Raw genomic sequence first — 15,584 nt, 5'->3', positions numbered from 1 at the left:
CTTTAGAAACAGAAGCAGAGAGATTAGACCTAGGGCCCCTTTCGAAAATGTAACCTCCTGGGGGTTATGCAAAAGAAAAAGGGAAGAGAGGACAGAAAACATTCCAGAAATTCTGGAAGATGTTGTTGGCAGTGGTGGTGGTGGTCCTTCTGAGTCCAGGATATTGTTGGTATGAAAGTTGTAATGGCAGCATATTTCATTGTCTCCCAAATTACATGAATTAAAGCAATTACCTGAGAAGGAGCTGAAAATACTGCCTTACAGACTATTTCTGGGCAGTCACAATGTTTCATCCCTTTCATCTGCTGATTTTTTTCCCCTAGTTTTAAAGATTTTATTTTTAAAAGAATGTGTGAAGTGATTCTTTATGGTACCATACCAACCAGCTAATACCAATTGATGAGCAAAGCGTGTGCTTATGTGAAAGCTCTGAATTTAATTTGGGTGCTGTTGCTAGAGCAGAGCAAGCATTTGTAAGCACTGCAATTTGGCACTATCAGTAAAACAGTATGAAAATTTTCTCACTTTGCTAGGTGATTGTTGAGGGTGAAATCGGAAAAGGAAACCTTGGAGGGATCGCAGTTGACGACATTAGTATTAATAACCACATTTCACAGGAGGATTGTAAAAGTAAGTATGAGTTGCCATAGAGTGAGACCAATGAGGATGTGCCATAGAACAATGTTCTCAATACCGCTTTTGTCTTTATCTCACTCATATGAAACTAGATTTTCAGTATTAGGTAGATGCTAGTCAAGATATATATGCCAGTTGAAATCATAATGTTTAAAATCAAATCATTTCATATTATCAGGGTCTTGTAACTACCGATACAAGAACAGCAGAGAGAATAGAGCGATCTAAAAGGTGTTATCAAGGTCACTGCTTATAGTTGACCCTGATAACAAACACTTTTCACTACCACAACTTTTCAATGTTCTATATGCCAAAAACCTCAGGCAATTCACAGCCCAGCCCAGATGATATGTACAAAGATAACATAGGTGAACACAGAGACACACAAGGAAAATCAACTAAATTAATAGACCCTCACAGCCATACTGTTTCATTGCAAAGAGGTCTCACTTGGCTCATAATCTCCTCTTATGCCTTTCAAAATAAATAGTTTTGTAATAGCAATTGAATGGGGCAGTTTCACAAATAGCAATCCAGAAATTCCTCTGTCTCACTTTTGTGAGTGACTAACAGAGTGCCTCACACAAAACTGGCATTTAATAAATGTTTGTTGACTGGTTGGTTGATTTTATTTCTTCCTTCTTTTTAACTGTTGCCTACAGAGGCCTTTAAAATGGGAGAAGGGTTGTTAAATGCAACAGCTCCTTGTTGGCATTCCAGCTTGGTTCCTTGGTGTGAAAATACACATTTAGTGACTTTAGTTCATCAAATGTCTGCTTTGGATGCACCAATAAGGAACAGGGTAAATGCAGGGCCATATCCAATAGCCAATGTCTATAAAGACTGAACATAAGGACCAGTCTTGTGATTTAATTGGTATAAGGATCTCCAAGGTGAGGAAACTCCCTTTACCATTGTAAGTCAACACTTTTCCCCCGAGTTTCCAAGAGTTGCTCAGGTAACTGAGATGTTAATCAATTTGCTCAGTGTCTCATAGCCAGTTGGTATCAGAGATGAGACATGAACCAAGGTCTTTCTGTTTCCAAGGCTAGTTGTTTATGCACTGCATCACATTGCTTCTCTGCATAAGGTCCAAAACTGTTATTAAGGGCAGTGTCGATAGCAGACCAAAATACCTGGAAGGTAACTGAAACATTTTAAACAATTGGATAGTTCCAAGTATTTTGATGTGTAATAATCAAAAATCAACACATAAGCAACTTGGAAAATTTGTTTGCATGAAATAAAACTAAGGTCAGGTCAGTAAATTAGTGCATGTTAATATCATGTATTATCATGAATTAGCCAAAAGGTTTCTCTACCACCAAATAACTGAAATTAATATTTAATGAAACAAAGAGAATTATGTTTTACGCCCAAAGTTGGCTCTGTTGATAGTACCATTTCAAAGTATGTCTAGTAAAGGGTTGGGAGGGGGGAAGAATGTAAACCATAATTCTTAATTTTCTATGCTATTTTCAAAAAGTTAATGCCATTGTAATAGCATACTTGTTTATCTTATGCCTCATTTATTCCATTCTGACTTTAATGTTATGTATCATCATATAAATTCACTGCATTAATTAAAACTAAAGAGGACCAATCTGTGACATCAGTGTAAAACCTGTTCTCTGTAGTGGGTTTTGTTTGTTTGTTTTTGGAAACTCTGATGCTTTTATTGTCATTTTCCTTCAGTGTGTTTAAATGCATCCAGACTTCGAGTGCTAGTAGAAATATGACTGGGTTAATAGTGGCAACTGGGGAAAAAAAATACGGTGGAAAAAAAATGCTTATTTCTTTGATCTATGGAAGGAGATACTACATTTAATATGTCAGTGGACTGGTATGAATTATATTTATTAGATTGTGACAGGGAAGAGTAATATTTACTATTTTGGTACTGGTCACTGATAATTGCTCATAAGGTTAGCATGATTTTGGCACTACATAGGGCTGCAAGAGAATAAATGGGGCTTCCTAACAGTAGATCGTGTAGGGCTCCCCAAGCAGCATCTATAGAGGGTTATGGAGATGAGATGTCTGTCTATTAACTCATTTGTATTTGTGTACAATATTCATTTGGGCTAACTCCCCCTGAATTTCTGAGAAGCATCCCCTTGTAAAGATCAGTTACTCAACTTGTTGAATACATATTGCTCAAATTTTCAGGGAAAAAATACAAAAGCCACTGTAGCAAATCAGTCCCACGGAGACATCCTTTCTGGCTGCCTCCTTTGTTTCACTGTGCAATGAAAAGTCCATACAATTGTACCATCCGTCAATCACACTGACAATCAGTCAATCCCAATGTGTCTTGCTCTGTGTTAGACACTGTGGGTGATATAGAAGGATCCATTGCAATTTTACTCCCAGTGAGCATATTTGGAAGAGACAAAACTGGCATTTGTGAAACAAAGAATAACTCCTAGCCAAGGTGTGTGGTTTATGCTGAGTGCATTAGGATTTCAGAGAGGAAAGTGGTCATTTGGGGCCTGAGAGGCCAGGAGAAGGACATCTGTTCAAGTTGTGGTTTACAAAGGGAAAAGGCTTCCTTCCTGAAATTTTTGTTTTAGGACTCCAACTTTCTAGCTGTGCCAATCTCCCTACAGGCATGCTCCATGTAGGGGGCACTGAATGTGGCATCTTCGTCTTCACAACCAAATTCTGGCCAGGTGTCTATAAAGAAAGTAAAATTGAGAATTGAAGCAATTTGACTGGCTAAACACTATTGGAATACATAACACTGGTTAATACCTTTCCCACAGGCTCTCTATAGATCATCCCACTGTTATTGGGTACTTATGATTTTTTTTTAATGTGGGGAACTCCTTATGAGGAAACTCTCCTCTTCCCCCAGTGGCACCTAGCTTGCGGTGTCAGAGTTGTCCAAGAGTTCTAAGAGAGGCTTAGTGCCTTGCCTAGGATCACACACTCAGTATGGGTCAGAGGCAGGTCTTCCTGACTCCAGGACTAGCCTTGTAGCCATGCTGTCTATCAAGCTTACTCAAACTGCTGCTTCCCATCACCTGTTAACAAGGGGGCTGCTTGAGAGTGGGGACTGACACTTAAGCCAAAGTATCCGAAATCTGGCTGATTAGCAAATTTATATATGTTTTATTATCACCCTTCTATTGATTGCTAATGATTTCAAAGGGCTTGAGCCTCCTGGCATCTCCAAAGGGGACCTTGAAAATGCATGTACCTATGTGCGTGTTATGTGTTTACATTTTTAATTATCATTATCCATTTTACTTATTAGAATCAACGGACGTAGATAATAAGGACAAAGAGAACCCAAATGCTGAAACAGGTAAAATTGTCTTGCTTATCAGATCTGGCATGATACTCTCTGCATTTGTCCCTGAGATTTGTCATTGGAGTGAATTTTTTAATATAAATCCTCAGGACCTGGTTTGAATTGTCATAAGACAACATGCTGAGTCCCCTTAATGTTTTCAATTAACTCCTATTTCATTTTGCATAAGAATTTCAGCCCAAGGGAACATTTTGTGGCTCTCTCTGGTCTAGGCCAGGCCCTAGTTATCCTGGAGAAAGCTTCTTCATGCCTTGACATCTAAAGGAGACCAATTCAAGGAGACTGGTTTTCACCAGATGCAAATTATCCAAAAATATTAACAAACTGTTCATCCTGCACATTCCATTGTGTTATTGCGCTTGACCTCTTTTCTTTCATTTCCTTTCTAATCCACAAGAGCCCTGGTTTTCATGATAATTGAAGAGTTTTCTTTTTAATTAGTCCTTACCTGTGAAACTTCTACCTTCAGCTGGTTTGGGAATTGCCAAAGGTCACCAAAGTTGGTCCCTTGTAGAATCTAGAACTCAAGAGAACCATAAAGAGGTCTTGAGTAATTAAGTAACAAAGTTAAACTCAAGACCTCTTGAGCAGGTAGTTTCCCATTCTGTTGTGCTGCCTCCCAGAAGGTATTGCATAACTTTAAGAACAAGGTACTCAAAACCAAGGCCAATGAAACCACCAGGTTTGACCAGTACTACCACTTTGGAAAGTGACTAACCGTCATTGCCATGGGTGCTCCCAATAGTATGCCCCCCATCATTCCCAGAGTGGACATGTTTTCCATGTACTGAAGTATATGCCAGAATCTAGCATCAATATGCATGTACTCTTGCTGTATCCAGAAGTATATTATTGGGCTATCAAGCATATTAATATATTCTTCATGGTTCTCAGTTACAGAGTCCACACACTGTCATGTAAACCTCGTTAGACTGCTTCAAAACAGCATTTCATCAAGGGAGAGAATATTAATATGTCCCTTGGTTTGTATTCTGCCTACCCTGTTTAGGGACACATTGCATATATTTTTAGTTTTTTTTGATTAGAATCATTGTTGTTTTGAACACCATTAAGTAAACACCAAACATGCTTCACATTAACATTTTTAGTCTCCTTTCTAGTACAAGGTAATTAGTCACCAGGCTCCCCTGTTAATAATTCCTTATGTACCTCTCTGGAGCAAAGATTTCCCCAGTGACTGATTTGCAGAGCTCTGCTGCTTTTTCCAGTGATACCACCAGGACTGGGAGGCCACTGAGTATAAAGTGACTTCTAGCCAGAGTGGTATCTTGGCCATTTGTGCCTCCCTAAAACGCATTCCAGCTTTGCTGAGCTTTGCCAAATTTCTCTTTGCTTTTAGCTCTCAGAAAGAGCATATATTGAAGGCTCGATTTTGCCTTGAATGAAACCACAGTAGACTTGGAAAAACACTGTTGTGTGGAGTGAAAATTTTATGCTTGGGCAGGACAAACACATATGTAAAACACACAGTGAGATTGGAGTCTCTACCACATAAAAGGACAGCACTGAACATTTCCTCATGTCTGATTTTGGAATTAGTCAAATGAACAAGGAGTGTTTAAATCCTTCCACTAAGTGGTTTGACTGTATGACTAAGAATTTCAAAAAACATAATCACTGAAGATTTAACCTAGCTCTTACGACATGTGGCTATTGACCAGCTAGGTAGTACAGTGGATAGAGCATTGGGCTTGGAGACAAGAAAACCCGAGTTCAAATTCCGCCTCAGACACTTTCTAGCTTTGTGACTTTGGACAAATCTGCCTTAGTTTCCTCAACTGTAAATTGGAGATAATAATGGCTTCTACCTCCTACGGGATCAAATGGGATAACAATTGCAAAGCACTTAGCATAGTCCCTGGCACATAGTAAACACCATATAAATGTGACCCCACAAGGGGTCAGAAACACCAAACAATCGGTTCCAAAGTCAACATTTATTTGACCTCACCCAGGCACAAGATACTGACCCCTCCCCTTTAGTCACACCCAGCCATCTGGGGAACAGACCTCAGCTTTTACAAATTCATTTAAAATTCTTAGTGATGGAAAGGGCAGACCCTGCATCTTCTTCATTTTTTTTCTGATTTGCTTTCATCTGGTATTATGACTGCTCACAGATGTAATTATCTCTATCCTCTCTGCCTCCCCTCTAGGAAGCACACCAGGATACAGTGGAATAGGAGAAGGTGATGAGAACATCTCTAGGAAGCCAGGCAATGTGTTGAAGACCTTGGACCCCATTCTCATTACCATCATCGCCATGAGTGCCCTCGGTGTCCTTTTGGGAGCCATATGTGGGGTGGTCCTGTACTGTGCCTGTTGGCACAATGGGATGTCTGAAAGAAATTTATCTGCCCTGGAGAATTATAACTTTGAACTTGTGGATGGTGTAAAATTGAAAAAAGACAAACTGAACACACAAAATACTTACTCGGAGGCATGAAGGCCGAGAAGAAAAGACACATCGAGGAATTTACGTGGAAGGACATAACTTAAGCGTGCTGAGGAACTGTTGATCTTCCTTTACTGTACAGGCTGAAACATGCGTTGATGACGCTGAGCCAAGCTTTTCTCAGGAGGTTTGATGAGTATAGCCAACAGACAAACCTGAACAATCATCTGTATTAATGATCTGAACCATGGACAGTCAGCTTTTTCTGTTGGTTTGATTTAAATAATCAGATGCTGGTGTTGAGACCAAGTAGGATTGACTTAATGATTCCTTTTGTCCTTCCCCCCGGTCCCCACCCCCTTGTCTCTTTTTCCTTTGATGGATTTTATTCTAAACTGTGCAAAATCTAAGATGCTGTCACCAAGTGTATTCAGTGGGGTCCCTTTGCTGCCTGTAACTCAGTGCCCAGAAAAGATTGGATTAATCACGATTTAGTGGACTCTCGCACCTGTACTTGTGTGTATAATTACTTGTGTTGTGCATAGGCAAAGAAGGGTTAGGCTGTCTTTTGAGAGAGTACTGTCGCCTCAGTACCAGATAGTGTGTCAGCTCTGTTTACGAAGCAATACAGTCCAATCTCCCTTGGTGTTTTCAGTGTTGTACTCGACTTCATGCTTGTGAACTCCATACAGAATAACGTGCCATCATCAGCCGTGACTGGCCACTGACCCGAGTGTACCACCGGAAACCGAAACAAACAGTCCTTGGCACTGGCTAATTTATGTCCTCCAAAGTGCCTTTTTGTTTGTACTGGTTCTCATTGTGTTCACTTGACTGACCCACTCTCTTTCCCTCTGGTGAAAAGAAGCCCTTCTCTCTAATCAAACCCTGGTGGTGTCCTGACTAAGAGGAAAGTATATTTTAGTGTGAAATGTTACCCCTCTCTCCCCCAGGAAGGCAAGGGCTCAGAAGATTGGGTGACTTGGCTTTGATTGTTCTACTTTTTCTGTAATTCAGTTTCATGTCTTTTGACCCTTTTGTAGAAAGCTGCAATATCCTCTTTTATTGTCCTTTCATATGGAATGTATTTTCAGATGTCAACTTCTTCTTCTTCTTCTTCTTCTTCTTCTTCTTCTTCTTCTTCTTCTCTCTTTCTCTCTCTCTCTTTCTCTCTCTCCTATCTCTCTGTGTCTTTTCTCTCTTATTAAAAGATAGGCATTTGCCATTGTTGAGGAAAGAAACCTGCAGCTTTAATTTGCTGACAATGGCAGAGGATTTTACTAGACTTTATGTTTAAAAATAAATGAATAAGGGAAAATTCCTAATTTTACTCCCCCCAAAGTCTAACTTTGGGCTTCTTGTTAACCCTGTAAAGTGACAGTATCCTTTTTCCTTCAACTTTTCACTCACTTGGTCTTTTTATCCCAAAATCAGAATCAAAATTAATTGAAGTATTTGGGTTCAGTGGGGAACAATAAATTGGGAGCCGGTGAGGGTGTGTTTTTTACTGAATTGGGTTACAAATGAGACCTCCAAGAAAGGTTGAACAAAAGCTTTGAAATTTCAATGCTAAATACTCCATTGGAACCTTCTTATTTGGGACTCAGGTTGACTCAGTAAGTAAGGTTTTTCAGGTTCCTTTAAATCCCAGTGAAACTGTTTGGTGGGAAGATGAGAGAGGAATTAAAAAGCTAGTAGTTAATTTGAAAGAAAAACTCTAAATCTTGGGGCCAGGAAAGGAAAATGTTCTGAGATGAGGAAAGTAGCAAACATTAAAACCCACATCAAAAATCCTCTCAGAAGCAGGGGGATCTGGTGGCTCCTGTGAATGAATGCCTCTGGGCTTCTTTCCAAGTCGCTGAACTAAGTAGAAGCCTTCTGTGGGGCAGGACTTAGGGCTCCTAACACCACAGCAAGTGAAACATCCTGGTATCAAGGCAGCCTGTGAATTATCCCAAAGAAATTTTTATTGTTTTCCATGTACTTGTGTCATGTTGTATATAATGATTTGTAGGTCTTTCCCCCATCTCCTGCATAGGGACTGGTCTCTCCAATACACTACTGGGAGTCACACTTGCATCCTAGTGTGCAAAACCCATTCATTTTGATTTAATTGGATTGGAAATGCTGTTTGTTTCCTGTAAAATGTGGAGGGCCACAAAAGAAGAATAAGTTTTGTCCCCGATGGCATCCGGTCCAGAACCAGGATTAAAGCACTAAAGACTTCATTTCTTAGAAGGTGACGGACTTAAAGTTGCCTTCAACCAAGGAAAAATGATACTGCGACTTTAAATTAAAAAGTATCTTGCACTGATAAATATATTTAAAAATTATATGTTTATAAAGTTATTAATTTGTAAAGGCAGTGTTACAGAATGTTCAGTTTATATTGTTTTAGATTGTTTCATAATTTTTAAAAGTGTAAAATAACATATTTTTTTTCTTTATTGAAAAACTATAAAAAAAATCTTCTGTAGTAAAATGATTTCATTTTACTGGTATATTATTGCTTCATGTTTTGTACCATCATGAAATTTTGTGCAAATTTTTTTTACAGAAATTTTTATTTTCTATGACAATAGGACACTTGTAAATTGTTGTTTCAAAATGAACAGTGAAGCCTTAACTTTAAATGACGTTTGTATTCTCAGACACTGAGTAGCATAAAATTCACCTAAAACTGAAATGTAACTGAAATTCCAAACTATGACTACTACATTCCAAAGAAACAGTTGGATTAAACATTTTCATAAAATAGCCCAAACTCGATGCCTCTTATTATCATTGGCTGTCATCATTAGAGAAGATGGTATTTTTTCAAGAATCAGATAAGCCTTACGAGAGTGGAATTTTAAAAAGTTAATTGTTATAAAAGAAGATACTCCTCAGAATAAAAGGTTGAGAAGATAACCCTTGCTGAATAAACCTGGCTCAGAATAGATGTTTGAGGTTCAATGTCATGTTACCCTAATGAAAGCTTGATTTAGGTGAGGATAGAAGATTGGGTTGTATGTGGAGGGGGTGAAGGGTTTTAATCTCTGATATTATATCAAGAGGCTCTGTGTTCCATTAGCTAAAGTTGTCCTTTATAAGAGCCAGAAGAGCATGGTGGTGCATTTTAATGATGTGTGTGTATGTAGAGAGAGGGGGATTAAGGGGGAGAAAGAGAGAAAGGGAGTGAAAGAGAGGGAAAGAGGGAGAGAGGCAGAGAGAGAGAGAGAGAGACTACTATATATTAGCATTTATAGCATCATAGATTTGGAATAGTAAGGGACCACAAAAACCCTCTAGTTTAACTCCTTCATTTTATAAGTGAGGAAACTGAGGCCCATAGAAGTGAAATGACTTTTCTGAAATACAGGTAGTAGGCAAAAAGAAAGGGATTTGAACCTAGGGCCTCTGTCTCCACAGCCTACAGATAAACATACATACATACATACATACATACATACATACATACATACATACATACATACATACACACTCACTTAACATATAAACTCATTCTCCTTTTGAGGACAATTGCAAAGCTGCATATGGTAGACTCCTTACCAACCATTCAAGAGCCTTTGGGGAAGTTCCAATTCCATCTGGAAAAAGAAAAAAGCCAAGGTGTTATAGGATCAACATAACACTCTAGAAAGATTATTCCAGAATAACCCAGAGTTCCCCTGTCCTTTGTAATCTGGAGACTACCAAAGCCCCAATCATCCCTCTTTTCTTTCCTTGATTATTTTAGAAATGTCTAATTCTGGGTGTATTTAGTACATTGAGGAGAATGTTCCTGTAGCACCCCATTCTTTCTAAGAATATTTTTCCCTGAGAGAGAATCTGCTTCTCTTTGTGAGTTTATTTCTGTTCATTCTCCTCTTTCCTTTCTTAGACTGAAGATAGAGAACTTCTTTCACTGAAAAATTGTAAGCAAGAGACAATTTGCTGTGGTTGAATAATAATCCCAGATGAATGTTGTCACTTTAAAATATAATTCCTCCCCAACAAGAGCCTAAATAAAATGCCCTTCCTAGACAGAAGGCTGACTAGGAATAAAGCTGTTGTCAGCAACAGCTTAAAGGCTAACTCTTTGCAGCTACAAAATGCTATTATTCTCATTTGATCCCAATATCAGTCCCTCTCCCCACTGAGATCTGTAGTATAGTTATCATGGCTTTCATTGAAGAGATAAGAGAACACGTATTTGCGTAACTTGACTAATACCACACAGCTTAATAGAAGAGCCAGAAATCAAACCAGGAGCATTATTTAGAGGTGTAAGGGGCCTCCAAGGCCACCTGGTCTACCTCCTCGATTTACATATGAGGAAACTGAGGCCCAGGGAGTAAAAGTAACTTTTCCAAAGTCATATAAGTAGGAATCAGAGGTAGGATTTGAACACAAGTCCTCTGGCTTCCAAATCAGTGTTCTTTCCCCTGTGCCAGGCATTCTACTAACTCTTGACTTGTTGACATGTAGGTTAGAATGAACACAGAGACTTGTTTAAAAAAAAAAAACATTATGTATAAATTCCCCTCTATTTGGTTTCCTTGAAAGGCCACAGACCTGACAACTTTTTCACTTTGTCCTTTTTAGTATTCAAGGTTAGCAAAATTGAGCATTTCCCACTGTGTTTGATGAGCTAAATCTCTGTGCATGCCCCAAATTCAGGAATTAAATAAATTGCAAGGATTTAAGTACTTTATAACACAAAGATTATTCATGGTCCCATCACCTCCCTCTCCCCATAACTTGATTAATTGCCAATTGGGTTGAATTGCACTGCTTGAATGTGCAGTTTCAATTAAGAATCTGTCCTATTCTCCCATGTTTCAGCTTCCCAATGGTAATAACACCAATTTCTGTTGGAAGTAAGAAGTAATCACATGAAGAACTAGTTCTGTTTTCCCCAGATAAGTGACTTTGGAGAACTTCAGCCTATATCTGAGTGATAGAAAACACAAAGATAATAGAACTTAGTGCTAAGAATGCTTGCAGTGAATTACAGGTATCCCTCACCCAAAATGGCCCTGATTATCATCATTTCCGAAGACTACCATTAAAGCATTATAATCAAATGTCATAGTAGTACCACAAAATATCCCTATCTCCTCATCCCATTCCTTTTGCCTACAAACATGTATCCCCTTTCTTGAAAATGTCCTCACTTGATCTTCCTATCCCTGCTTGTTACCATTCTGTATCTCTCCTTCCCTTTTGAACTGAACTCCTTTTCTAAAAAAAAACATTTATATTTGATGTCTCCATATCTCCTCCTCTCACTCCCTTCTGGGGTGAATCTAACTTCTGAGCTTCTCATTCAACTGAGACTGCTCTCTCCAAATTTACCATTGATACCTTAATTTCCAAATTTAACGGTCCTTTCATAATCCTATAAGTCTTCTTGAACTGCCTGCAGTATTTGATACTGCTGATCCTTTCTTCCTAAATACTCTCTCTTCTCTGGATTTTCATCTCTTGGTTCTCCTACCTATCTGACTCTTCCTTCTCATGATCTGGTACTGGATCTTCATCCATGCCATGCCCACTAATAGTAGTTTTTCCAGTCTTGTTCTCCCTGGGGATAAGTAACTTGCCCAGGGTCATACAATTAGTAAGTGTTGTGTCTGAGGCTAGATCAGAACTGAGGTCCTCCTGACTCGAGGGCGGGTGTTCTATCCACTGTGCCACCTAGCTGCCCTCAGCCCCCATCTTGTTCTGAACCCTCTTCCCTTTTCTATCTATGCCTTCTCATTTGGTAATCACATTAGTTTCCATTGTTTCAGTTATCATCTCTATGCAGTTGATTTCCAGAATTAAAGATCGAATCATGCATCAATACCTGCCTATTAGGTATTTTGAAATGGATGTCCAATAGACAACTCAAATTCAACATCTCTCAAAGAGAAAGCATTACTTTTCCACTGAGGACTCCCCTCTTCCAAACTTCTCTGCTGTTGTTGAGAGCACTGACACCCTCTCACTTGCCCAAACTCCTCACTCTCATTCACCCTACATATCTTATCACTTGCCAAGTCTTTGTCATTCCTACCTTTATACCATTTCCAATATATATCCATTTTTCTCCACACTTATGGCATGACTCTTTCAAACTCTTGTCACTTTTTACCTGTACTGTTACAATAGCTTTCTAATTGGTCTCCCAGCTTCAAGTACCTGTCCATCTATGCCAATCCAGCCTCCATAAAGCTACCAAAGTCACTTTCCTAAAGTATAGATCAGACCATGTCACCTCACTACTTAAGAAATTCCAGTGGTTCCATATTACTTTTAGTATCAAACATAAACTACTTTGCCATTTAAAGCTCTTCACAACCTGACTCCTTTCTATCCATTCAGTTTTCTTACACTCCCCTCTACACTCTCTTTGATCCATTCATCCCGGTCAATTTGCTGTTCAATGCACAAATATTCCATCTCCCATCCCTGTGTCCTTACACTTACTGTCTCTCAGGCCCGGAATTCTCTATTCTCCCTTCCACTTCTGAGAATTTCTGGCTTCTTTTATGACTCATATCAAGTGGTACCTTCCACAGGAGAATGTTCTCATTGTGACTTTGAAAAAAGGTACAGAGTGGCTCTGCATGTGTATAATATGGATAAGAAAAATAAAGACCTTTCCCAGATTAAATCATTAATCAAATCCAATCAACAAGCATTTATTAAATGTACTAGGCACTATGCTAAGTGTTAGAGACATAAAGAAAGGAAAAAAAGGTCTTTGCTCTCAACAAACTTACGGTCTAAGGAGGTAAAAAGTCAAATGAGTCATTGATGTTAATTAAAAAAAATCTTTGATGGATAATGATTAGGGAGACAGGCAGAAATGTTAGCAGAAGAAAGGACTCAGCACTATTGCTAATAAGACTTTCTGGCTAATCAAGTGTACCTATATTGAATATATTATATAGTATACTAAATGGGATAGGAATTTTCAAAGTTTAGATGAAATTGATAAAACTAAAATTAGACTGAATATATTTCAACTTTCCTCTCATAATCAAGAATCTTATGCCACAATGTTCCTGTTATAATATTACTGTGCGAGTGAGAAAGACTCTGTTCCCTGCTCTGCTGTTTTTCAGATTTTTATTGATGTCTTCTATTTGTCACATCATCACAGTTATCCCAAGTATCCCTCCCCCTTCCCTTCACAGAGAGTCACCTCATATAACAAACAAAATTTCCTTTAGAGAGGAAAAAAAATCAGCGCAGCTGTTCAATACACTGAAAAAGACTGAAAACGTGTGCAAACCTCTCACGATCACAGAGTCGGGATTTGGGGTGTCCTCTCATATTTCTTCATTTGAGTGGTGCTTGATCTTTATAATTTTGTTGTAATCTTCTGATTTTTTGGTGTCTTGTTTTCGTTTACATTGTTACACTTACATTTACTCTGTTGCAGTCACTGTTTTATTGACTCTACTTATTTCACTTTGCATCAGTTCATAAAGATCTTTCCATACTTCTCTGCATTCATCACACATATTATGTTTTTACACAACTGTGCTATACCATTACATTCATGCACTACAATTTGTTTTGCCATGCCTCAATTGATAGGCATTTACTTTGTTTCCTTTTTTTGCTATCACAAAAAGTGCTGTTATAAATATTGTGGTGTATATGGGGACTTTCTTTTCATCAATAAATAGTTTCCTTGTAGTATAAATCCAGTAATAGAGTCTCAGGTGCAAAGAATATGAATATTTTATTCATTTTATTTGCATAATTCCAAATTGCTTCCCGAAAAGGGTTGTAGCATTTCAGAGCTCCACCAACAATATATTCATACCTATCATTCCATAACTTCTCTAATATTGACTATTATCATTTTTTCATCAATTTTTTGGCCAGTTTTCAGGATATGAGATGAAACTTCAGTGTCATTTTGATTTGCATTTTCTCTTATTAGTAATGCTTTGGGGCATTCTGTCATGTAGTTGTGAATACCTCACATTTCTTCTCTTCAGAAATGTTCATATCCTTTGACCACTCCCTGTCATATAAAAAATTATCAACAGTTTGGATTAAAGCATAAATAAAATAGTTATCAAGTTCATGGATGGCATAAAGCCAACAATGGAGATAGTGGAATTGGAATAAAAAATTTCAACCAATTGGAAGCATAGTGAAATTCAACAGAGATGAACGTAAAGTCTTATACCTGGACTCCACTCCCCCAAAAAATCAACTTTGCAACTACAAGATGGTGAAGGCATGGGTACAAAGCAATTCATATAAAAAAGACCTATGATTTCCAGTGGATTGCAAAAAACATTATGAATAAGCATCACCAGCTCTGTGTACCATATTGGATAGAGTGCTGGAAGACCTGAGTTCAAATGTGGCCTCAGACTCTTACCAACTTTGTGATCCTGGGCAAGTCACTTAACCTGACAGCTTCTATTTCCTCATCTCTAAAAAGTGTCTAATAACAGCACCTACTTCATAGGGTGTTGTGAAGACCAAGTGAGATAATATTTGCAGATTTCTTGACCAATAAGCAGTGCTTATAAAATCTTATTTAACTTTCCTCCCTTCTAAAATGTGAGGGTCAGAACTGGATGCATATTACCCAACCAAAGAATAAAATAGGATGATTCTTCTCACTTTGGACATCATTCAATGTAATCCAAAATAACAAACATGTATTAAGTACCTAGAGTATGCAAGTCACTTCTCTTTATGCAGCTTAAGATTGCAGTAGCTCTTTTGACTTCCTTGTAATTGGCATTAACAAATGGGGAGAATTCTAGAGAATAGAGTGCAGGATGACAAAAGCACTCAGAACCAGGGCGGCGTGGAGGTCATTAAGGGAACTTGGCTTGGGGCAGCTAGGTGGTACAGTGGATAGAGCACCAGTGCAGGAGTCAGGAGAACTTGAGTTCAAATCTCACCTCAGACACCTGACACTCACTAGCTGTGTGACCTTGGGCAAGTCACTTAACTCCAATTGCCTCATCCTGGGTCATCTCCAGTCATCCTGATAAATATCTGGTCACTGGATTCCGATAGCTCTGGAGGAGAAGTGAGGCTGGTGACCTACACAGCCCTCCCTCACTCAAAACAAAGTCAAAGTACAAGTCATGTCACCATTTCTCTGATGACATGGTCTTCTTTGGCAACAAAGGACGAACACACACAAGGGGACTTGGCTTACTCGGCCTAGGGAAAAGAAGACACAGAAAATGTAACCATCAT

At 38.6% G+C, this 15,584-nt stretch overlaps 1 protein-coding gene and 1 long non-coding RNA gene across 11 annotated transcripts in view; one reads left to right on the top strand and one right to left on the bottom strand.

Annotated features, from left to right (window-relative positions):
- NRP1 (neuropilin 1) overlaps positions 1-9,125 on the top strand; it is a 176,529-nt gene extending 167,404 nt beyond the window's left edge. For 7 of the 10 annotated variants that reach the window (XM_072651966.1, XM_072651967.1, XM_072651974.1 and 4 more), the window contains 3 exons: positions 534-630; positions 3,896-3,946; positions 6,130-9,125. In XM_072651966.1, the coding sequence (XP_072508067.1) occupies positions 534-630; positions 3,896-3,946; positions 6,130-6,419 (438 nt within the window). In that variant the 3' untranslated portion in view covers positions 6,420-9,125. The remainder of the gene's footprint in view (positions 1-533; positions 631-3,895; positions 3,947-6,129) is intronic. The other 3 variants (XM_072651971.1, XM_072651973.1, XM_072651972.1) reach the window with 1 other exon arrangement.
- LOC140532889 (uncharacterized) lies at positions 629-13,658 on the bottom strand. Its single transcript, XR_011976723.1, has 4 exons — positions 12,825-13,658; positions 9,921-9,958; positions 4,401-4,469; positions 629-3,312 (listed from the first exon to the last, which is right to left on the bottom strand). It is a non-coding gene; the product is annotated as an uncharacterized lncRNA (long non-coding RNA).
- Positions 13,659-15,584: the final 1,926 nt, after the last annotated feature.

Source organism: Notamacropus eugenii, chromosome 3 (genome assembly GCF_028372415.1).
Source record: "Notamacropus eugenii isolate mMacEug1 chromosome 3, mMacEug1.pri_v2, whole genome shotgun sequence".
In the NCBI taxonomy this organism is placed as follows: Eukaryota; Metazoa; Chordata; class Mammalia; order Diprotodontia; family Macropodidae; genus Notamacropus; species Notamacropus eugenii.
This window is presented reverse-complemented; position numbering and strand designations above follow the sequence as displayed.